At 38.9% G+C, this 26046-nt stretch overlaps 1 protein-coding gene across 1 annotated transcript in view; it reads right to left on the minus strand.

Annotated features, from left to right (window-relative positions):
* Window positions 1-26046, minus strand: part of uacab (uveal autoantigen with coiled-coil domains and ankyrin repeats b) — a 39591-nt gene that overhangs the window by 11771 nt on the left and 1774 nt on the right. The window contains exons 2-5 of the mRNA XM_029425550.1: window positions 8242-8372; window positions 4135-4224; window positions 2715-2778; window positions 895-952 (exon numbers count right to left, since the gene is read on the minus strand). Of these exons, the coding sequence (XP_029281410.1) occupies window positions 895-952; window positions 2715-2778; window positions 4135-4224; window positions 8242-8372 (343 nt within the window). The remainder of the gene's footprint in view (window positions 1-894; window positions 953-2714; window positions 2779-4134; window positions 4225-8241; window positions 8373-26046) is intronic.

Here is a 26046-nt window from a genome sequence, read left to right on the forward strand (position 1 = left end):
TTACTAAAGTAAAGTAGAGTTACTAAGGTAAAGTAGATTAAAGTAGAGTAGAGCAACTAAACTAAAGTAGATTAAAGTAAAGTTACTAAAGTAAAGTAGAGTTACTAAGGTAAAGTAGATTAAAGTAGAGTAGAGTTACTAAAGTAAAGTAGATTATAGTAGAGTAGAGCAACTAAAGTAAAGTAGATTAAAGTAGAGTTACTAAAGTAAAGTAGATTAAGTAGAGTAGGGCAACTAAAGTAAAGTAGATTAAAGTAGAGTTACTAAAGTAAAGTAACTAAACTAAAGTAGATTAAAGTAGAGTAGTTACTAAAGTAAAGTAGATTAAAGTAGAGTAGAGCAACTAAAGTAAAGTAGATTAAAGTAGAGTTACTAAAGTAAAGTAACTAAACTAAAGTAGATTAAGTAGAGTAGAGTTACAAAGTAAAGTAGATTACAGTAGAGTTACTAAAGTAAAGTAGATTAAAGTAGAGTTACTAAAGTAAGTAGTAGATTAAAGTAGAGTTACTAAAGTAAAGTAGAGTTACTAAAGTAAGTAGATTAAAGTAGAGTTACTAAAGTAAAGTAGATTAAAGTAGAGTTACTAAAGTAAAGTAGAGTTACTAAGTAAAGTAGATTAAAGTAGAGTTACTAAAGTAAAGTAGATTAAAGTAGAGTTACTAAAGTAGATTAAAGTAGAGTTACTAAAGTAAAGTAGAGTTACTAAAGCAAAGTAGATTAAAGTAGAGAAGCGTTACTAAGGTAAAGTAGAGTAGAGCCGTTACTAAAGTGAAGTAGAATAGAGTAGATTAAGGACTATAGTAGATGTGTATCGGTACTAGAGTAGGGTAGATAGAGTCAGTTTTAGAGTAGACTAGCAGTATACTACAGGACTAGAGTAGAGTAGCGTCCTACCAGCATCATGTAGAGCTGTTCTTCCTTGTAGGTCCACATTTCCAACTGGACTGTTGTGCTGTAAATGAACACAAACACAAGTTGGAACAACCGAATCAAATGAAGAAAATTGTTTTACTTGTGCTGAAATATGTCTAGATCCTTGTAGAGTAAACACAGATACGTAAATTAATCAAGTACAACATGGAAGTCAAAGAGCCCCACCTACAAATATGCAGCAATGATTAGAACCATTTTAACAAGGAAGGAACATGGAAACATTTTCAGATTGTCATTCTTCAAAACACTAAAGAAAACTCAATCATAATATTTGCAATCCAAGTAAATAATGAAACTACTTGATATGATGCTGTTCAACAACCAGTGGTTGGCTCTCTTCATTATAACTTATATGGTCAACTCCATAGATCAAACAAGCTTTTTTTCAAAGTGGAGAATTATGTTGGCTTGATTTGATTGTTGAGTATTTGACCTGAATCTGGATTTTCATTTATTCAAACCCTAAAGAACTAAAAACAAACTGAACTAGAAGGGCATGAGGAGAGTATAGATCTCTACAAAAGGCGTTTCCATAAGTGAAAAATGATTTGTGTACCCGTCCCGTCATTCTGAACCGCTCCAAAATTTAATGGGATCTTCCTTGGCCCATGTTGACTGAAAGTCGGGCCAGTAGTTTTTCCTTTAGCCTGCTGACAAACAGGCAAACAAACCCACACACTGAACCGAAAAAAGAACCTCCTTGTTATTACCAATTCAATCAAGTTGGCAATTTGGAGCAGATGGCTTATTTCACAAGGACGCTACATTTTGACAATTACTCCAACAGTGCAAAGACCACTAGTTGTTTTACCTCAAATCTACAGGTGGGTTTAACTCCTTCTTTTAAAAAATTGGTTTAATTATGTTTCAATGTTGTAGTTGTGGAAGAAAATAATTTATTTCCACTGTGTAACCTGAGGGACAACAGCATGCAGGTCATATTAGGCTAAGTGGCGCTGTGCTGATATGCTCATGACATCTCTACCCAGTCAGTCAGCTGGTTGGAGTGTACCACTGCGGTGATGAGGGCCTGCTATGAAAGCCTTGAGGACTCAATGCTAACAGGGGCCTGATGTTGCTGGGTAAGCTTGCCAGCGAGCTCTGGCCTCCACTATAAAAACCCAACTCTCTCTAGCAACAAGGGCCAAAAATTAGCCGCATGCTCAAATGACAAAGCGCAGAGGAGGGGGGAGAAGAGGGGGGAGTAGTGCGGCAATGGGAGCTGAGGCTGGAGCATGGAGGGGGGATATCCTATACCTTGAGGGTTTGGGCTGACGGAGGGAGATAGTGGAGGTGGTGGGTGTTGGCGTCCAGCTGCTATGTCTGGTGTGATGACGGCACCCAGAATGGACGGCAGGTTTGCAGGAGCGTAGGCTTGTCAACACCACTGACAACCCACTGCCAACCGACGCGACCTCTGTTAGATCACTGCCATGAGAGAGATGTGGGCGGGTGATAGTGCTGCAACGCTATGAGAGCACAATATTGCAGAGATAGCCCCCCGATTGTAAACACATAAATCCCCCAGTGGGGCACGGTGACTCAACAGGGCCTACTGTTGACCAATACGGAGTGGGCTCAGCTGCCAGAGCTGTTTGGCAATAATTATTTAAAGGAGCTGAGAGGGAAAACTGCTCGACTGGCCAGTGACTGGGTAGCTGCTTTGTGGAGCATACATGCACAATAGGGATGTCACAATGTCAGATTTTCACGACATGCTTATTGTTGCCAAAATAATTCACGTTATCGTATTACCGCAGAAAGTAAAAACTGCACTTTACCTGCAAGAGTTTCTGCACACACAGAGAATGTCCGTTTCTTGAGGCCAGATGGAGAGCATTTTTACCTGAAAGCGATAAATGCAGGAATCAGAAAATGAAGTACATTCACAATCAAGGGTTATTAGCCTTGATTGTATTTTTAAGACCCAAACGCAATCACTGAACGACCATGTAAGAGCGTAATTGTAGGTTCATAACCGAACTGTGGGAAACTGCACCACCAAAAATAACTACACTGTACGTATGACTCAACTTCTGTGAAAAGCAGACAGAAAAGTCACTCTATCGACTGTTCTGCTGAGGCTAAAAACCTTACTACGCACGTACAGCATGAGTTTAATCACTGCATCGCTTTAAGCTCGCTCGTCTCAGTTGGTAAAGCGGATGTTTGTTAAACCAGACACCATGAGTTCTGATGCTAATGAGTCCTAATCAGGAGGCAATTAGTGAACGACAACATGTACAATACAGAATGTGTACCCGATGACAATTTACATCAAGCTCATTTCTGTTTATGTGTCGGGGCATTTATTTTAGGACGTTCTACTATGCTGGTTCATTTCTAATACATTTGCTGAAAGGGTGGAATAAGTGTCAAAGTATTCTACTTTGGTATTGATCAGTTTAATTTGATGAAAGTATACTTGTTAGTATAAAAATCAACGTCTTAAAGCTTCTTCTTAATCTATTATTTGCCGTTACCCTAATATTTAGACATATTTATATTATTTGACCATATACATCATAAATCAGTTAGTCATGCAAGTCTTTTGCATAACCTACAATATTTGTAAGGAAATTGATGTGATTTTAAAGACCAGAAAGCTTCTTCGTCATTGCATAAAATGTAATGTGCCGCTTCCAGCTCTACCTCGCTGCCTGTACTTTTGTCTAAATTGATTCTGAAAGCAGGGATAACATCATGTCTCTTGTCAATTATTCAGCTTAATTTCACATCCCAATAGATGATGACAATGCTCAGCTTCACTTTGCTCCTATTAATTTATAACACAGTCCACTAATAAGACCCATTTACTACCTAGCACATCCTCCTCTCTCTCCTCAAAACAGGAAATGTAGTCTGGCATGAGTACCCTAACCTGCCTTAATTGATAATATGATAATGTGGAAATGACATCACATTTACTGTATGCAAGACTTTGTATGTGGTCCATGTCTAAATTAAACAATGACCAAAGAAAATTGTGCTTCTCTGGTTATTTACCAAGTAAACTGTCAAATATTTGTGCTGTTGGTTAAATGTATTGTGTTATACTGCGAGGTGTTATTAGTATTAAGTCTACCCTCATTATAATATAATGGGGACGGACAAAATATTAGAAAACACATCAGCGTATATATACACACACACACACAACTACAGCTCCAGGCTACTGCTTTCATCCAACCTGAGGCTCACCCTGTTGCATCAGTCGCAGTGACATCAACACTGTGTCCCAGGATGAGATTGAGACACTCGAGGTGTCCTCGCGTCGCAGCCAAATGAAACCTGGAAAACAAGAGAGAGATGGAGGATAAATGAGAGGAAAACAGACAGAGGAAGACGGCAGCACAGAGTAGAGAAGGGCAAGTGAAAAAGTGATAGGGTGTAAAGAGAAGGGGGGTGAGGGTGAAACTTAAGGACAAGAGAGGGACTGCAAACGGACGCCTGGCTCCTCGCTATCAGCAAGATCAGCATTCTTGAAGCAAATAACAAGAAACCTCAGGACCTGAAATCACTCCAAGGCAACTGAGAGCTACACAAACAGCATTTTCCAACTGTATCAGCTTCACTGCTGCATACGTGAGCACTTTCAAATGGTAATAAAAACAATTATAGAAAACCTGCAAGAAAAAGGTGGAACGAGGTTGTCATTTTTTATTTTCTGTAAACCCCATTCGTATTAATAAGAGTTAATTTAAACAATGATAATATCCAAGAGAGTTTTGCCTCTATGTCAACTGTTTTGTTTGCATAATGTGATCAACCTAAAAAGGCTTGCATGGTAACAAACAATACGAGTTATGAGCCACGTCACTGACCCAAATATTGTGTATTCACAAGTTGTTAAAGTTCAGTCTTGAACTTGGAAACACTTTGAAACTCAACATTTAAGCGAACATGGACACGAAGTCCTTAAAATGCTCAGGAAAAAATTAAATTTCGATATCTACATTTTCGTGAGAACTGGTCAAACTCCAGACTAGCTACTAACCTGGATGTGTGTGTCTTGTCAACTTTGGATTCATGTTTAACTAACACAAAGTTTGCATATTCCCTTGTTAATTGACTCCTCAATTAAGCAGTTTCCCACTTAATAATCACTTTTGAATGGAAACATTCCTGTTCCCCTTCTCCGACTTAACCCACAGCAGCACTGCCGCCATCAGCCATCAAGGTCTGCAGAGCATTTGTGTGTAAACCAATCTCAGTCTGTCACCCATCAAGCTGCATGAACCTGTTTATACACTAACCCCGAAGTATCTGCCAAGGAGACAGCTAGGCTGTCACCTCAACACTGCCGCGGGTATTAAAAGCCGTGTTGATGGCCAGGAGATGTCGGTTCTCTGGGGAGCAGTGGAGGGTCCTGACCTCTGCAAACGGCAGACCAGAGCAATCCAAGTTTTCGATTTTCGAGAGGAATGTCTCTGAACAGAGTAAATAATTTCAAACTTGAACTACGAGTAAGAGATTTTCTCTTTTCTTCATGACTCGTGTGACAGTGAGTGGCACTAACAGCTACCAAGATATTTTACACTGAAATTCATGAATTTGCAACTACATTATTATGCAAGAAATAAAACAGACATGTTTGATTTGAGGAAACTTATATCCACTAAAATACTCCATAAAACGTTAATAATTGAGGTTGGCAAACAAAAACTGACAAAACAGCTAAAAGTGTGACACTGACCAAACACAGAGCATTGTTTTTAATTGTGGAGATATAAACTGCTTACCCAGCTGGAAACCACAGTAAAATAGTTAGAGATGCATTTTGGGAGACTAATGGGTCAGGCTTTAGGAGAGCAAATGTTATTTCATCTTCACACCTGCTCCCTGGGCGGCTTTCAGGTTGACGGTCTACAAGATATGGTTGCTATTTTTAGAGAGCAGACAGGGAAGAGTAAACCAGAGAGTATATGCTGGTAGCTCAACCATATACAGTGTATGATTATGCGTCTCTAAAAGACATAACAGTTCAAATACTACGGCTGCTGCAGCTTCAAATACTGCTCAATTATTTGTCACACTTGCTCAATACTGTCTGCAAGTCTTCTGGTGCATTTTTACATGTCAGTGAGAAGCAACAACATTTATATTATCAAAGCCAAAAAAACTGACTTCCCTGCTTGGTCGCTAGATTAAATTCTGAAGCTGCATTATTTAAAAAATATTTTTAACAGTGTTTCCCACACATAGACTTTACTTGGGTGGGCAGCCCAGGTATATTAACAGCTGCCCAAACTTAACTAGCGTACTAGTAGTGGTTGGTGCCCTGCAGCCATTGATTCACTTAGCCCCTCGTTCATCTGCTCCCCAGTGGCCAAAAATCTATTAATGCAGCTTTAAAGAAAAACAATTAATCCACGTAATCCTTTTAGGAAGTCAGGAAGCTGATCTTTTGTCTTTGTCGTCTTTCTACAAGGCTGCAAGTGATTCCATTAGTGTTTTGCAGTTGACTTGAAATTCTGTTCTCAAAAGAAACTTGAGTATAAAATTCATTAAAACGATCAGTGTCTTTACTCAGTGCCAGTTTCATGCTGCAGGGACAAGGGAGCGACTGTCGTGAGTGGTGTGCTAGCTAACACCAGTGCACAGAATAAGCAGGTGTGATGGGTGGGATGTAAACTGTTTACTCAGCTGGAAGATAGAACAGTTAGAGCTGAATTCATTAGCTGAACACAGTGAGGCTAATCTAGGGCACACCAAATTATATATTGGGGGTAACGGTTTGTAATTAGTTTCCCCACCGAGGTCCATGATTACAACGTATCGCCACTCGACATTCCTTTGTTGGCCAGAAAGCCAACGACACGTGTTGGTCTGTGTGTGGCCCACTGAGCTATAAGCAGACTTGCTGAGTTGCGATTGTGGTTCACTTTTGTTTGGGGTAGACTTGGCAAAAGCGTGACCTCTTTCCATAAATGTTCAATGTGTTGATTTTATAGTTGTGGTCCGCCCTGCAGGGGAACACTAAATGATGAGTGTGCCCGTGTTTGTGTACAACAACCTCTACAGTCACTGGATTTAGTTCTGACAAATTAGACACACCTTATTATGAGAACAGGGATTTATCAGGTTGTGTTTATGATTATGTTTATTTACACGCACACATGTATACAATCATTGGTCTATGCAATGGTGCCACAAGAGAATTTCACACACTGCTTAAAATACTCGGCACCTTTGCTTCTGGGATCTGTGGCTCCATAGTTTTATGCTTTAACAAAGCCTTTATCAAAATAAACCTGAGGTACTGGCCAGAGTTCTACCAGGGACTTCTTCATATATCTAGGATTAAACTGAGGGCGCCAGGCCTCCCGAAATGCTGGTGTTAGAATCTAGTTACATTTAGCAATAAAACAAAATAGCTGCTTTTTTAAACGACTCAATTCATCGTTTTCCATTATGAAGATTAATAAGATCAAAAGAAAGGTCTGTATGAGATAACTGAAATATTTGTGGTCCTAGATTATAAAGACGCATCATCCTTGTACAAGTTTCAGTTGGGTTCACCAACTCTTCTCCCTACTCTATATTTCTTCTTATCCTATCTTTCCATTATTCTAATGACACCTTGTAAAAGGGTGTAAATCCAGCAAAGACAACCCAAAATCTGAGGTTCCCAATGAAAAATCATACCACACAAAACATGGTTCTTCAAGACGTCAACAGATCCTGATAATAGCCTGCAGCTGGGCCAAAATGTCTTACTAAGTGTTGCAAGCCCCACAATGGATCTGATGTGAACTTACAGGGAGTTATTTCCTGCTGGGACTAGATAAACAGCCTCCAGCCAACGTGGTCAAGCCTTCAGTGGCCACAAACATTCTTTATACAAACTGACCTCCAGTCAGACGGACACTAAAAGAGAAGTTTCAGTGCATTAAATGGACACATAATAATATGCAACAGCAATGCCTTCCAGATGCAGGGCAGCTGGGTGAAGGTTTAGGGTTGAACTGTGCAATAGGGTCACCATAGCCACAGGACATTTTGGAGGGGGCAGGATTGTTATGTTTTTTTGAGGGTCATGCAGGGAGACTTGGAGGCAAGAGGTAAAACTATTTTTGAGTACGAGTGACCTTATTGTAAAGAGATTCCCATCTATGGTTGCTTTATCTGGGAAACAGGGCAGGAATGTGTGGCGGAGAGACGACAACAATGCCTGGAATTTGTGATACTCAGCATTTTTAGATTTGGAAACATAAAAAAAAAAGGCATGATTCGTAACAATCAAGGGAAAACTATGTATGTGAACATACTGAACATGGATGTGTGTATATGTGTGCGTTTACTCACGCTGAGCGGCCTTCCACGTCGAGCTTGGTGGGGATGATGCCCTTCTTGCTAAGAACAGCAGCCACCTTGTCCACCTCGCTCCGTTCCACAGCCTTCATCAGCCGATCATCATACTTGTTCCAGTCTGTGTTCTGACAATGATGACAGTGAACCATCAGACATACAGTATGTTTGACAGCATTTCCAAACCAAATATTTGACTAAATACCTACTTTGCTTAAAAGGAGAGTTCTTCCTCTAGTTTTGTTTTCAGATATTTTAGCTGACTAATAAATGCAAGAGTGACATATGCATATGAAGTCTATTTCTGACACAAAAACAATAGACATACCTGCAATGTAATTTGTCCTTTTGTAGTACAATAATAGACATAAGTTAATGCAGAATAAGCCAAGAATGTGCTGTGCTGCAGAAAGTCCCCCCCCCCCCAAGAGTACTTTTAAAGCTTCTCGTAGGGACACTTTAAGTGGGACGTTTTATAATGGAGGTAAAAAATGAACAGTACAAATTTTAACCTTAAGTGACAAGCAATATGTATGTACACAGCAGCAATGCACATTATGCAATAGGCAATAAGAAAAAATATTAAACCGTACATACACCATCTTTGACAACATGAACAATATACGGAGTAAGAATTCCTTCACTACACTACCACTTTGTTAAAGCACAACTTTCAGGTAAATCTATTTTTAGTCAAAAGTATAAGAACAGAAGAAAGAGCAACCATAAAACAGATTATGGTGACAAAGTGAAATTACTGACAATGAATACCTACAAAGTGCATGGAGGTGCATTTCAGCCAGCGGCTCATCTTGGGTGAGTGGAGCTGGTCCTTGCACCGTGCTACTGAAAAGGCTGCCACTGTTGCGGTTTACAAAAGCAAAAACGGAGAAGAAAAGTGTATCAAAAAATCCCCTCAGTCTCTCAGTGCACTCAACCAGTGAGTGCAACAAGAAAAGAATGAGAAGACAGAGGGTTTATACTGCAGCGGAGGATCAACCTCTGGAGTTTCCCTAACTTGAGGCAGAAAAGTTCATTTGGCAGGATTTTCTAAGCATTCCTGCGTTTCTCACAGGCTCTGCCTGTAAATTCATCACTGCACAGCAGTGTGGTTGATGGTTAAAGGGAGGAGAAGGAGGAGTAAGAGGAGGAAGGAATGGAGGTGGAGAAGCAGTAGGGCCAGCCCTGCCAGCCCTGGGACCTGCCCTGGCCGGCAACTGCAACTCCTCCTCTGGGGGGGAAGTCAGCTCAGCCTGGCTACCTCTCGCCTCCCCCAAGAGCCTGCCCCCTCTGTTCTCGCCTTTATCCTCAAACCTTCGGTTCAACTTGGTCTTCTTTTGTTTTGATAGCTCTTCCTCTTATTCTCTGGGTTGTTTTCGATCTGAAAAAGCTGCAAGCTGCTTGCTTAACAAGTACTAACTAAAGAGCTTCTCTCTTGCTCTCCTCTATCAGTGGTCTCCAGCGTCTTCACCCCAACCAAATGGCAAGTAAGTCAGGCTCAGTGGGGTAAATATGTGAGCTCTCCCAGGTTTAAAATATCACCCCCTCCCTGGTAAACAGCAGTGGTGCAGACAGCCCTGTAGACTGGTTACCTCTTTATTTTTTGACCCTCCAACCTTTCTGTAGTGACTGATAGGAAGACAGGGGCTAAGAATACATTCTGGACATGCCTGCACCGTGAGTAATGGCTTTAGTGTCTATCACCACTGCCAGCATGAAACAAGGCCAGCCAAAAAGACCTTGCTTACATTGCCGCCCCCCACTGTGCCTCCTGCTTGCCTCCATCTGAAAATATTAATGTCAGAGGGGGATTATAGTTTGCACATTTGAAGTAGTCTTGGCACTGAACCTCACAGGACACCACCAGGCCAAGAGCTGCTGTTAACCCATCCATCTAAAGAGGGTGGTGTGGCTCCAAAGCCCCTGATCCTAGCTGCACGGGAGCAAGGCTAGATGTCAGCCTTTTTACAACCAGCTGTCTGAGACTGCAGCCCCACCAAAAACCTCAACAACACTGGCTCTTTTCTTACACCAATACCCACAAACACTGCAATAGCACAACCCTTCACTTTTATGAGGTGAAACATCACAGAAAAAAAATAAAAAAGGACAGAGACAGCAACCCAAGTGCCAGTTTATTTTACACACTGCATCAGCTCCTAGTGGCCTCGTGTTACTGTCCGCTGCCAGTCTGGCGTTAACAGAGCGGCACTGATATCCACAAACATGCAAAAAGACCTCCTCCGCATGACATGACATATGAAGAAGTAGGTGTCAATTTACGAAAGCTGCTCACCCTAGCATAGAGACAAAGGCGCCAAAATGGCACCTAGCCACGCGGCATACTGGACATCGGTCACGTACATATCTCATATGGGTGTGCTGGTGTGTACGTGTGTGTGTATTTGTTTGGGAATCTGTTAATGCACTAGTTAGCAAGCAAGAGTTGCCACTGCAGTAGTCACACACTTATTGACACAATCAAATATCATGATAGGTTTTAAAGTATTACTTAATGGTTTAAAGTGATATGGAATATTGATGCTTTCATAAAATATTTGGTCTTAACTTTTTGTGAGTTTTGTGGACATGATACTCATTTTCTTTTTACTCAGCAGTCAAATGATCTAAACTTAAAATCACTTATCACTTTAAGAGCAGGAAAGATGACGAGAACACATGACGATATCTAGTTTCATATCATGACGTCAATATTATGTCAATGTATCACCCTGCTTTGCTTTCATATGCTGGAATAATGACAACAAATTCAGTTTATTATAAGTGACTGAGCTCAACAACGTTTAATCTGAGGTGTGTCGGGATACAATTTGGGGGGAAAAAACATTTTAATATTTTGATGTTTATTTTGTTGCAAAATACTTACATTGTGAGTTTAATATTCCCAAAGATATTTACAGCTTCTAATTGTTTTAGCTTTACTACCCATTTTTGCTCCATGTCATATTTATTAAAACCTTGAAAAAAATAGCACCATATGTAGAATTGCTATACATTTTTATACAAATTTCAAAGTTAGATGGAAATATCTGCATTAGATGCATTGTGCACTGAACAAATAATGCTGCACAGATGATAATCGCGATTCGTCATTTGATGTAGTTTTGTCACAATACCAAAAATATGACACCTGCCTCAAGTATCACCATACAGATACTGAAACAATACTACGGCAAAAGCCTAAAACTTCATGATAAGTAATGTAATGAAAGGATGACAGAATATTGAAATTTTAATTATTTTCTTTTTTGTTATATTAATTAAACTAAGATGCTAGTGGCTCTGTGAGGCTGTGAGCAAACAGGAAGTACAGCTGAGGATGATGGCAATGACATTGATTTTGCAAGTATTTGGTCATACACCAAAGTATTGATGGTGATGGATGAAAATTTAAGTCGTTAAGCAGGTATTTCACTGCAAACTAAAAAAGTCAACCTCATTGTGGTCAGAAATCATTCTCTGGGCTCCATAAATATCTGAACCACATTTTGAAAATGTTGAGATATTCCAGTCTCTACGCTGCCTCCCCTAGAACCACGACACTGGAGACGCTTAAGAAAAAAAAGAAAAAAAAGGAGAGGAGCCATTTAATGCAGAAAAAAAAGTAATATACTCAATTTGTGCACAAATGCAGGAGGCAAAAAGAAAACAGGCTGCCTTGGATTATTAGCTTCTCCTGATGACATTGCATCATACGCTGCGATGTTGATGCTGGAATGATATTCAGCCCTCGCTACGTGCAACTGAAACAAACACATTACCTAAAGTTTCTATTTTAACACGGTGACCTTGGGGACACAACACCACCCGACACTGGATGAGCCAGTTTAGGCTTCTACCTGTCCACACAGATTATTTTTGGTGTCCGTTAGAGACTGTTGTCATCTTCAGGTTTTCCATCACTGTCTGCAGACTGTAACTCTTTCCAACACCTCAGTTTCCCGCCTCTATCATACCCCGGCTAGACTAATGTGTCTCTAATGTCCTCACAGATGAAATCATCAGCAGGAAATATCTAACTGGTCATCCGATAACAGACCGAAGCAAGGCCAGAACATAAAGCTGTATGCCAATGTGTCAAGTGATAGTGGTGTCCAATGCCAAACTACTGAAGTGGTTTCATAAGATTATGATTATGACGATGATCGTAAGAGACATCTGTGAAGAGACGTTATGTCATGAAATGAAAACCTTTGACATTTTAGGGGCGACGTGATGGGTATCTGGACCTTTTGCAATTACTTTTTTTTCTTCATACAACAAGAAAGGATATATTACTCAGATATACTCTTTAATAAATAATTTGAACATGCAATCTTTGGACTATTTAGGAACAAGACTTTGACAGCTCTTTTACTGAAGATATGTGGAAGGCAATACTAAAACAAGTCAATAAATCATCATCATCGTGCTGTAGGCGAGGACTCATCCAATTTTAAAAAGTCCATCGCTCCCACCTTTCTAGAACTAAACTGGCTCAAATATATCCTAATATTGACCGCACTTCTGAGAGGTGCCGGGAGGCTCCAGCGACTCATATGAGACGTTGCATATGTTTTGGGCCAAACCCCAGCCTTTGTGCTTTCTGGGAGGCAGCGTTTGCATTTCTAAGCAAAGCATTCAATATCAATATTGATGTGCAACCAATTACTGCCTTGTTTGTTGGCAACGCGAATTGGTCACCTAATATGCATGATGTGATTGCGTTTACAACACTTCTGGTGCGTCGCCTCATTCTGTTGATAAACTGGAAAGGGTCTAGACTGCCTCATTATTCAGAATGGCTCAAAGATGTTCTGTTTCACTTAAAGCTGGTGTGGGGACATTTTTTGAATTATTTTGTGAACTTGAAGGATGTAAAGGATGAGCAATCCTATACAATAGATTAAACCTCTATACTAGTCTTCATTGTCTGCAATGATCATTATCGTAGGTGTAACTCCTTTTGAATAAGGTGTACTGTATAATGTTTGTCTATTTGTTTACTTACTTCAAAAAGTTTTTTTTGTAACCACAGGAGGATGTCGGAAAGGGTTGATTGTGGGGACTTGTTTTGTTGTGTACTTGTTATCTGTTAAATACCAATGATGAAAGATGAAATCCAAGTTGCCTGCATGACAAGTTCAGTTATTGGTTGCAGAACTCCTTATGTTCATACTGGCCATTAAGAGATACCGTTTTAGCGTGACAGCAATGAGGAGAGAAAAGAAGTCCTGGTTCTGTGCAATAATGCAATCAAAAAATTATCTGAAGCTAATATGTGGTTTTCAGATTAGCACAAAATTGCCTCTGCAGCAGCAGCTGAGCGAGGAAACATTGGCCATGGAAATGAAAGCAAAGATGGAATTTCATACACAAAAAACTTTAGGCAATATCTGCTTGAATTTGAATTACTTAACAGAACCAGGACTCTGGATTTTGTCCCCACATCTCTTACATTGTAGTTATACTTGAAAGAGATAATTTCATGTCCAGAATTGACCAGAGGAATGATTACAGCGACCAATAACTCTGATATTTCGCATTCGCATAAGAGTTTTGACAGGTTTGGAAAATCTGAATCCTCTAATGACCATTTTGGTGAGATGATGCGCACAAAACGGCTTCATTTGGATCCTCAGAGCTACACATTACAAAGCATGCTATTGCTGTCCAATTAAATGTATGTTTTGCCATTTTTATCCAATGTGAAAAGGTATGTATAAAACTACAACGTTATATGCAGAACATGGCAGAGGTATTACTGTTAGCACAGCGTTATCTTATGTGTTCGCAGTGTGAGATGGAGGCAATTTATGGAGCTGTTTATATTTTTATCATGAATTCCCAGACATACCTGTTTGTGACATTAAAATAGCTACATGCTGTGTATCTCAGTGACTAGCTGATTTAATGGTGAAAAATACCCTGACAATGAAAATCCCAAACTCTAGCTGCATCAGTGTTAATGAGAAGAGAGCTCAAATACCAGAAACTTTGCCACAGAAATCTGTAGAAAGTACAGAGTCACAGTCGTTACCCAAGAATAGAATTAAGTAACAAACAATGCAGAAGCAAATGCAAAGCAGTTATCTACTGTACTTATTAGGAAATAAATTAATCTTGTCCTGTTAATGATTGCCTGTAAAAAACGTATATCATTTTCTGAGTGAGTCATTCCTAAAATAACCGCTGAGTAGTCAACGGCAGACATTATTAATTCAGTGGGAAACATAAGATTTTTAAGCACGATGTTTTCTCTCTCCCCGTCATAGTGCCACCCTCTCACATAAGCAGGGTTTTTCTGGGACTGCTGTTTGCAGTAGCAGTTTTACACACCCAGTTCCCCACCCGACCCAATACACACCCCCGTCTAATCTGTGGATGATAGATCGGTGCATGAAGTGGCGAACTGTGCAACAGTCTGGGTATGTAGAGTGAAATTGAAACCCCAAAGACAGAAAGGGTGAGAGAAAGAGAGAGAGAATATAAGAGCTGAACAAATGTGTAAAAAACCAAGTGGAGAGGTGAGAAAGTGACAAGCTATATCGCATTCTTACAGTCAATCTGTCGTTATGGGACAGGTAAATTAATGCTTCAGAGTGAAACCCCTCTTGGATCAGGCCAAGCCCCCACTGATGGTTCATGCCAGGTGTCAAGAGAAACGAGGCACTCTGTTTTTTGGTATGTACACGAGGCACTCGCTGCATATCTGGGTAGCTGCTAAACACAGGACCACTCTTGCTGGGCAGAATATGGACTGGGTGCAGGTGGACAGACAGACAGGCCCTCTGGTGGTGGACACAAAAATGACAGGTCCAATTCACCAAAGTCAATTACAATTGGGATACAGAGGCAAGGGTCATCTTCACTGCATTATAAATGATTTTGCTAGTTAGGTGCACATTTGTAAAAGAAATGTGCGCCCACGTAGCTCATCTGTTAAAAAAAAGATTGTATTTATTCAATTACAACCTAGTATCATTTATTATATGATTAGTACCAAATGCCTTTAAATAGCATCAAAGCCTGAAACTTTTTCCTTTCTTACTGTTGTACAAAGATTTATCTCACTAAATGTGCCTTTGGGCTTCCATGACACCGACTAACAGAAAACTATTCCCACAGTACAAACAAATCTCTACAAATGTACCTAAATTAAGTACAAATATAGAACACAAATGTACTGATAGCACCAGAATGTACCCTCTGAACTATGATCCATCTAAATCATCACCAGTGTGGCGGCTTGTTTTATGCAGTCACATAATAAGAATCATACAAGTTTACATACATACATACATACATACATACATACATACATACATACATACATACATACATAGATTTCTAAAAGGCATTGAATATTGCTCACGGCACAGTAAGGTCAATTCTAAGAAAATAGAAAAAGAGCAGGCTGCCCTCAAACACTGATAACAACTGATAACATTGCTCTGTTTTATGATACTTGAGTTAAGCCTTGAGCCTGTTGAAAACACAATAAAACCTATGTGATAAAGTGGATTACTGGGAGTTTCACTCTTAAACTATCCTCGCTTGTGTTTCCCAGAGATCCAAAATGGAGTTGGTTCAGCAGCTGGGTCACACCATTTTAGATGACTTTTGACCCAGAGGGCAAAGCCCTTCCTTGCTATTTTCTTCTACTTCCGACACCCGCTGCCAGTGCGGGAGATCAACTTTCCAGTTGCCCAAATACTGTGAACTTTGCCCCCGCCATCTCCCCAGTAAATACAGTCTCCACAGGATCATGATCAGGTCATAATATAGTTTTTAAAAGACACTTCTCCATTATCACTTGATCATTTCTGAACAATCATCCATTTGAATGAAGCAAGCCTGTAATCGATCGCTCTATGAAGTGGAAATGTAAGTTACATGACAACACAGATATAAAGAAAAAGCCAATAAGTTGCCACTTTATTAGGAAATAATGTATTTAAATTAGGAAGCCAAACTTTCCATCTAAACTGCAATTCATGCTTCAATTTGTATCCATGTTTACAATATGTCTTTATGGATGTTAGTCAACTTACCAGTTTGGTCCAGACTGAAATACTTAAAACAATCTACAAAATACAAAAAACATCTACTTGATGAATTGGCACAAACATGTATCATTTCCAAATGATAAATCTTAATAAAAGACTTTTCCTTTAATCAGGTCACATTTTTAAAAAGGTGCCAAATATGTTTAGTTTATCACCAAATAATTATTAATTAATAAAATTCCTATGAGCCTCAGTTGTACTATGTGTTAGTAAACGTTAGCAAGCTATAAAGCTAAACTAAAATGGTTGGTGAACTTGGTAAACATTAGAACTGCTAAACATCAGCCTGTTAGCATCGTAACTGTGAGCATGTTAAGCTGATGCTGACATTAGCATTTAGCTTGAAGCATTTTAAAAAGGAAATTAATACATTCTAAAACAATTTAGAGTAAAAATCATTACGAAGGCACCACTTCTGTAGCTTTTGTATGAGGTTAAAATACCAATTTCCTGTAAACTGCCAGCGGATTAGCTGACACATTTTAATAGCCATCATTGAAACAACAATGTCAGAAGAATTAAAAACAAGCAGGGTTGTAGGCTTTGGCTATAGATGGCTGCTGGGATGGCTGATATTATTGCAGCTGGTCCGAGGATGTGGAGATACATGAAAAAACAAGGGCAGACAGAGAGCAGTGGGGCTATGAAATGATTTCCAATCAGCTAGGAAGGAACTATTTAGGTATGATGACAGACAATAGGGGAATACACACTAGGCATGAGAAATAGACACACCCATGATGTGACAGTTGTCCTTTAATGTCAATGTGGCTGAAGGGAGCATTGTGAAGAATGAAGGTTTTATTTTTTTAAACTCTCACCTGAAGAACATAGTGAGAGAAAACACTATAGGATTCTTTTGTCTTACATGGCCGTATTTGGTAAATGAGGAGCTGTTTGGGCATGCTGGTACTTGGGTGAAAATACAGTTGATGCTTGTTTGGCCAGCACTCACAACTCATTACACACAGGTAGGCGAGGAATGTGACTGGAGGGTTGGTCAAATGGACTAGGCTTCATAAAAAACATGCATGTACTAAAAACTATTTTCTCCATAGTCCTATGTAATGTATTTAAACAATGGTTGCTATGTGGTAAGAATTCAATATAGTCAGAGGTTATGAAATGTCCATAGTTACTTATGTAAACTTATGTAAAGGCATCTGATGAGAAAACTATGTAAAGAAATACTTATGTAATGTAATCATTTTATTTATTTTTTATGTAACCATAGAAAATGACATTTGAGCTGCTGTATCCCATTCCTAAAAACTAGCAGCTGACTCGACATGGAGTGAGATAACGATCAGGTAGTTACAGAGCAGGTAGTGACTTGCCCCTTCGACGAGTCAAATACTACACCTATTCTTCCCCATGACCAAGCACTGACTAGGCAGGTCTGCCTGGAAAAGTCTCCTGACACATCTCAAAATTCCTGCAAAACATGTGGACCTTTAGACGTCACATCACCCTCGTACTAATCTGCAACACAAAACATCACAGTCAACTGTACTGCACTTTGTGTTTCTCATCAAAACTCACTCAACATAGGAAGCCAGCTGAAACAAGGACACAAATTGGATCCACCACTTTCTTTCTCACGCTGTCTTTTCTACTGAGGGGAGACCTTGAAAAAGTATCAAAAGGTTTTACTGATAAAGCAGAGACACTTGTCTAATCTGCAGAGAGACAGAACAATACAAAACACACAGAGCACAGATTGATGGGGCTTAGTCTGAGCCATTTCACAGCAGTGTGTCCCTCATCAGCAGAATCTTTGTGCTCCTGTTACTCAGCATGCCTGACTGTACATATATGCGTGCGTGTTGGCTGATGTCAGCTGCAGCCCACCCAAAGTCAGTCAATAAGCTTAGCCCCCTCTCACATGACAACCTCCCCCAACATTGGTAATCTCTCCATCACTAACTCAACACAGTTCATATTACACACACACACACACACAGTCTGCCATCTGCATGGGCTCCCTATAATTCACACATGTCAAACAAACAAGATACATACAAATGCACATCGCTACCACACACACTTATGCTCTTCCACAGAATGATCTCTCTGCATGGGAACACAGTCGGGCAACACTGCTGAGATGACCTCATGGCTGCGCCTGCCCCCATGGAGCCAGACATTAATCCTAAAAACACAGACCGTCACGCTACCACCTACTCTACAGCCAACACAATGTCCAGTCTAAAACAAACTTCTGCTGGTCCCGTCTGAAAGTCTGCCTCCTACAGTGAATCAAAGTAAAATGTATATGTAAACAAAACAGTAAGATTTGCTCCATCTATATCTATATATAGATATATATCTATATAGATATAGATATCTATATCTATATCTATATAGATATATATAACCTGCCGATCTAATGAAGAAAATGTCTTAATTTTCAAAAAATACAAACGGAAAGAATGGAGATTCCAGTTGGTCCTTTGTTCCGAGCAAGACATCAACTACTTCTACAGACTGCCATGACATTTGATATAGGTATTCATGGACCCCAATAGGGCTGACCCGAGTGCTTCGAAGCTTCGACCGTTGCCATGGTAATCAACGTCCAAATCAGCAGGGGGGTAATAGTAGACTTAAAGAATAGCCGGTAATAATAAGCTCCGCTTATTCGGTGGTAAACACATTTCATTTCCTATAAATTAAATTCACAATAAAAGCCCCTGTGTTATTTTGTTATTTAAAGGCTTTTATTGTGAAAATCAGTAAATGCTGAGTTTTTATCAGCAGTAACTTAACAGACTCCCATATAGCTAAAAGTGAACATGAAACAGTAAAATAAAGCAGAGATCTAAAATTAAGGAGAGAATTTAAACTGCAGTGATTCAGTTAGAAGCTACACAAGTACTGCGAGCTGAACACAGAGACTTTTAGAAAACATCTTTCTCTCTGCAACACATGCTGGTTTGAGGGGCAGAAGGGGTTGTTATGGGCTGGCAGCGGTCGACGCGACCGCCCTGGAGATCTATCTCGGGCACGACTCAGGGCGCTAAAAGGTAAAGGAAACTCATATCAACGCGGCATGCTTTGACTTGGCGCAGCCAAAAGTGTGTGTGTGAAAAGCCCCGCTCTCGTGAAGCACAGGAGAGAGAAAAGGAGGAGAGAAACTAGTGTGACAGTAAATGACAACAAAACGCAGTAAACACTCTCACACTGAGCTAAATGGAAACAAGCGAACATCTCTCTCACACACACACACACACACACACACACACACACAAAATTGGGAAAATATATTTCATAAAACGGTATGAAAGGAAAATGTGACAGAATAAATTATTCCTGATGACATTTCAGAAATGTGCCATGAAGTAAGAAAGACCAGAGCAGTCTTATAACTGTACAGTTCATTGTTGTCGATTAATAGGAAAATGTTTTTGTATTGACAAAATCGGGTACAGCGTGCTCCCTTGTATTCATTTGTGACAGAAGTCTCTGCTCCTTTGTATAGCTTGAACATCTTCAAAGCAGCAAGCAGACCAGTAATTTAGTCTGACAGGCACATGTCAGAGGAAGATTTGAAATGAAACATTCAGTCTATACCAACCAAAACAAAACTGACGAAACACATACTTTAAAACGGAGGGAGGAAAAGAGGATTTTCAAATCCCAAGCCCTCTTACCCCCACCAGCAGAGGGTTAAGAACGCCTGCTGGGGGTCTCCGAGTTGGAGCATTAACTTGCAGAAGGAGGCTTCTACTCGATAACGTTAAGTAGGTCCTCAGGACTTTAAACGCTGCTCAACAGCTTGTGAGAGATTCCACAGGGGTTTAGGAGGCTAAAAGTTCCCTGACCAGGGTAATGTTTATTATTATAAAAAAAAAAAAAATCAACAAACTTTTCATCTTTCTGTAACATTGCAGTTTTGATAAATATTTTTTTACATTTAAATTAGATTTTACTTCTGCAGACATTTTGTCCAAATATCATTTCTCTGCTGATCCTAAATGTAGCAGATACTCACTGCGTCAGCTACAGATTGCATCGGCTAAGTGACAAGACATGTTGCAATATCCATGTTTGAAATTAAGTTAAATTCTCATTTTAAAAACATCTCAAAGATGAGAATTTATGTGTCTGCTGATAAAATAAACTGCATCCTTTACTGAACTGCGGTCCTTTTTCTTACAGGGTTTATAGGAAAACTGGAGCAGTGTACAGTCCGGGGGTTGAAATTGCAGCAGTAGACCATTACAGAAGCCTCCAGAGAGTTGCAGTGGGTCACAAGCTTTAAAAGCCTCAGCATGTAGCACAGGGGTGGGAGATGGAACAAAATAATTGGTTTCCATAATAGTTTCAGTTCTGATAGACACGCACAAAAGAAATGTGGTAGTTGCGTTTAGGTATCTGTTAGATTTGATCAATTCTGATTTTGCCTTTTGATAGTAGTTCTCCTGGAAACCTGGTTTGGATTCTTGGTATATCGTTTTAGGTGGCAATTTTTTTTTTAAACAATATTAACAAAGTAAAAAAAATAATGCTGATTTTTGAGAAATATGACTATGATCAGGGATATCAAAAATGGTGTGTATAAAAGCAGAAATTCATTTTAAAAGAATCAAATCAGAAATTCTTTAATAGTCCCACAAAGGGGAAATTTACCTTGTTAAAGCAAAAGAACATATGAAGTAAAGTGGCGAGTATACAATCATTAAATAGATAAAGATAACAATAAGTACAAAATACTGATCAAGGCACAATTGTAAAATCACATTGTTAAATTCTACGTTGTTCATTGAATGTCTAAACTAAAAGGAACAGGTAATAAGAATGTTTTTTATAGATTAGAAATCCATTCAGATCCAGTTATCTCCTAAAAAAAAAGATGATATTAATGTCATTATTGTACGACACATAAGCATTCAACAACGGAGTGATTGTAAAGACAACTTCATAATCTCATCACTATGACACAACTAAAATAGATCACTGCCGAAGGCTTGAAGCCATCACCGGATCCCCACCCTCTTCTGGTTACCACTTCCAAACAATACAGTCCAACTTCATTTGCCTGCTCCATTCCACTATGCCATCGTCAACATCTCGCAGAACACCGCATCAAGGGCGAGCGAGGCTCTCAAATGTCATCCTTATGGATGCGATCTTGGGGAAAAAGTCAGAACAAAAAGGTGTGCTCAGGAACACAACAAAGCTGGAAACAGCACATGCATAAAGCAAACTCCCTAAAGAGCGGTGATGGTCCACCTCCTCGAGGCCTTCACTTACTGTATATTAGTGTGAGCAGAAGTCTTATTACACTCTTATTAAACAGCCCTGCTGCCATTAAGACTCTGCGAGTCACATATTCTATGATATGAATTGTCAAGCACAACGCAGTCTAAACTGAAGGGACTGCAAACACTTGAAAGGATGCTTTACCCTTGATTACCCCTTTTCATTATTCTGCCTGGAGGAGGCTTCTCGTTATGGGCGTGTTTAACTCGTCACTGAAGAAGGCTTTTGACTGGCTTTGATGATCAGCCTTCATCTGCTGTTGAAATTGTGTTCAAACTCGATAACAGAGGTTTTGCAGAAGAATACTGACAATCCTCTCTCGAAATAATCTGACGATATCCTCCAACACCTTGTTGAAGGCAATAGTTGAAGCAGTGGGCGTCAATTATAGACAGGTTTACTACAATACATCTGGCTGCCAAAGATTTATACCAGACCATATCGAGGTATTAAACATATTTTCTGCTTTTGTATGATTAACAGTCCAAAACTCAAAAGATATTCAGTTATAATTAAAAGTTAAAGACAGAAAAAAGCAGCATTTTCTCACAATTCAGAAGCTGCCACCTGAAAAGGCTGGATTACTTGCTTTAAAAAAATGTAATAACATTATGAATTGATTATCAAAATAGTTGTCAATTAATTCTCTTTCAATTCAATAAGTAATATTTTGACGAATAAACAACTGGGACAAAATAGCATCATGGACACAAAAGAAATTCAAAGGTCTAGCAAACTGGACTTTGACAAGATCTCAAAGCAGCTATAACTGAAATGTATCAAATGACAATGTGTAAACAATGTTACAATGTGAAAGTGATGAAACTACAGAGAATTATCACCTGAATCTGCTGCGCTCCGCGCTTTACAGCGAGTTTCAGCTAAACGCTTCGGTTTGCAGTCTCTCAACACTCAGTGTTGTCAGAGCCCCGCTCAGTGAACAATCTTTAACTGCATCTGTCTGGTGTCGGAGCAGGTCATATACCGTTTAGAGACGAGCTGGTGAACACAGTGAGTGGAGCATGTAGCAGCTAAAGAGTCAGACATTTCCCTAAGGAGTTTGTACAGACCAAAAACAAAGCTATAAAAAGAGAGTGAATATTGGACTAAAATTCATCATCAGGTGACACACAAGGAGGTGTAAAAGGTTATCTTGGTTTCTTGGAAGAGTTGGAACTAAGCATTGCTACAAACCAAAAACCAAAAATAAAATAAAAAAGGGTTAGGGTTTTGAGTTTGTGAGTGTTGGCCATAATCAGATAGATTAGTTTGTGTTTGAAAACGTAGTCAGTGATCAGAGATCTTTATCATCAACTGGCATCAATACGTTTGTCTTGCGCCAAAGGGAGTGCTGCACACACTCCAACATGTTTTGATGATTAACCCAAATGCTAGCGGTCCATATGGGGTGTGGCATTGAATTACTTTCATTTTTCAGCCCACCCAAACCGTTTATAATCCCATGACACTCGCACACTCACACAAAAGTGAAGAAGGACCTACTTTCGTCACTCTTAGCTCCAACCATAACCCTTCCCATCACATTCCTAACATTTATCCAAACACTAAACCAGAACCAGCAGCACTCTGGGCTCAATAAATGTGTTCAAGACATGATATTTTTGGATGAACATCAATATCAATATTTACAACAGTCCTACTCATTGATTTGCAACATTACTTTCAATAATCTTATACGACCAGAAATATTTAAGGTAATACATTTTTTTAAATTAAAATCAATAACCAAGTTATAAATAGTATACAAATTCAGATATTCTGACTGCATCATATCACCCACCGCTAAAGCCATAATTCAGGTCATAATTCCCTCTAATATTTCTATTTTATATTGCTCCAAAAACACATTTTCTATCGTCCCTGGGACGCCATTAGTCTCGAGCCCTGACAGTACTGTAGAAAAGTATTGGTTGTCATGACATCCCTACTTCGTGTTCATGTGCAAAATATGAAACAAAACCAAACCCGCTCTTGATAACTGCATTCACTCGCATCTCTTTATATATATATATATATATATATATATATATATATATATATATATATATATATATATATATATATATATATATATATATATATATATATATATATATATATATATATATATATATATATATATATATATATATATATATATATATATATATATATATATATATATATATATATATATATATATATATACACAGCCAAACCTTTTTGTTCTTATTATTAAAAAGAAAAGAAAAAAGGAGGACACAAACATAGCAAATAAAAAAAACAGGGAATTAATGCTGAACATTTCACGACAGAACAGCCTGTTCATGTTGCAGCGAGCAGAAAACAACTAAAGATTGTTGGAACGAGAAAAATATTCTGAAATGACAACACAAGCCTTTGGAAAAGCCATAAAGAGCTTAGCTTCTCATTGTGGTCTGGCAAGGCTATTGATGAATTAACCTCAAAGAGAATAGATGATCGACAGTGACCGTGTCTTTTGGGCCCACACACAAAACACAGTGGAGTTCTCCAACAGATCTGATGTTTGCTGAGACTGTAATTGGGGTGCGACAGTTCAGACTAAGCTAAGGTGTTCGGCGATTGTTAGTCCAACTAAATTCCGACATTTGATCTTAATCTTACCAAGGACATTCTTATATAGACATTCTTCTGCTTTCTTTTCCATTTGTTTATATGTTGATATTGATATATTTTTCCAAAGAATGATTATAATATTGATCAAATGTATTGCCATATGACAAAACTTCAAAAATCAAAAACTAAACATGAATGCCTTGTTTTAGCGCATTATATGTAATTAATTAATATGCAAGTGAAGAATAAATAAGGAATATCCTACTGCATGGAGCTGCAGCGGTTAATCAATTAGTTGATCGACAATAAATCATCTATTTTAATAATCAATTAATTGTTGAGTCATATTTTAAGCAACCTCTGGTTCAAACTTGTGAGGAGTTGCTGCTTTTTTCTGTTTGACATAATTGTAAACTGAATATCCTTGGGTTTTAAACTGCTGGTCAAAGAAAACAAGAGATTTGAATACGTCACCTTGGGCTGTGGGAAACTGGGATTGACATATTTAACTATTCCATAACAATTAACTGATAACTCACGAAGATAAAAACGGATTCAATAACGGATTAATTGAGGTTTAAAATCATCATTAGTTACAACCCTAGTCATACTTAAAAAATATGATGAATGTCTTCTTTTCCATTGGGAGCGTATGGCATTCTACATGACGGGGCTTGTTATGAGAAGCCTTGTAATGAATCACCCTTAACAGAACAGTCTTCTACACAAGGGAATAAAAGAAACTGGAGCCAAAACTACAGCCCTCACCCTGCCTTTAATCTAATGCTGGTATTGAGGGAATGTCTTGGCATTTTGTACCCTGGTATTCAGCGAGTTTGTTTTTCAGCAACCTTAAAATAGTTTAGTTTGCATTCCTTGGCTGAAATGAGTTCTTGCCCATACTTGATAGACAAATTAATCAAATTGGAATAACGTCAGAATACAAGTATCACTTAAAGACAATGTCAAGTAGAGTCTGAAAAGGCTTGATTATGGCTCTTTTGTTTGGAAAATCAAAGAAAGTCTAAAAATTCTTACTTGAGGAGATAGAACAGATAATACAGGGAGTGGAAGAGGCCCACATCCAGTTACAGTTTGTTCAAATACTAAAAGCAAGTTTCCTTTAAATTCCCCCTTGCCTCTCCCTCTTGGAAAACACATATTATTTTTTAATTATTAGTCACCTCACCATGAAAGAGTGAGGGAGTTCAGCTCCCGAGCCTTTTGTACCAATGAGGGAAGCATGCATCTAAAACATTTACAGTAAAATGTGATGCCGTCAATTTGATCCTTTTCTTGACTGATATGATTTATCTGTTTTATGAACAAAGGTTTCAGGAGCTGTAAGAGGTGGTGATGATCTGAAATGTAATGAATGATGTATGATGCATTTATTTTGAACAGCATGCAAATCAGAACTAAGGCCCAGAATATCTTTATCTACTGATTAGACCTATAGTTTTTTTTTTTACTCCCATCTCATTTCCTTTGGTATCTGACTGCACAGAGGAATGTTATAAAATCATCACCTCAGACAGACCTGTGTAAATATCATGTCTGTTTCCTCAACACAGCGCACCTCCGGCTTTTACTGAGGTAGTTTTAAAACAAAATGCTGCAGGGTAAAAAAAACAGGCATTTTTGGTTTTTGCTTGAATTTTGATTGGCTGCCTCTGACTGAAGGAGTGAGACAACCATTAACCAACCCGGATACAATACCATTTCTTTGCTGAAAAGGTTTTTTATTTTCCCCTCCCTTTTAAAAAGGGCCAGATAGTTTACCACACACAGCTCCTCTGGCTTTGTGCCTTTCTCATGGTAATTGCTGGGAGCTGGAAACAGAGTGCAGTGCCAAAATACCCACTGCATG

The sequence above is a fragment of the Cottoperca gobio genome, chromosome 3 (assembly GCF_900634415.1).
Source record: "Cottoperca gobio chromosome 3, fCotGob3.1, whole genome shotgun sequence".
NCBI classification, from domain to species: Eukaryota; Metazoa; Chordata; class Actinopteri; order Perciformes; family Bovichtidae; genus Cottoperca; species Cottoperca gobio.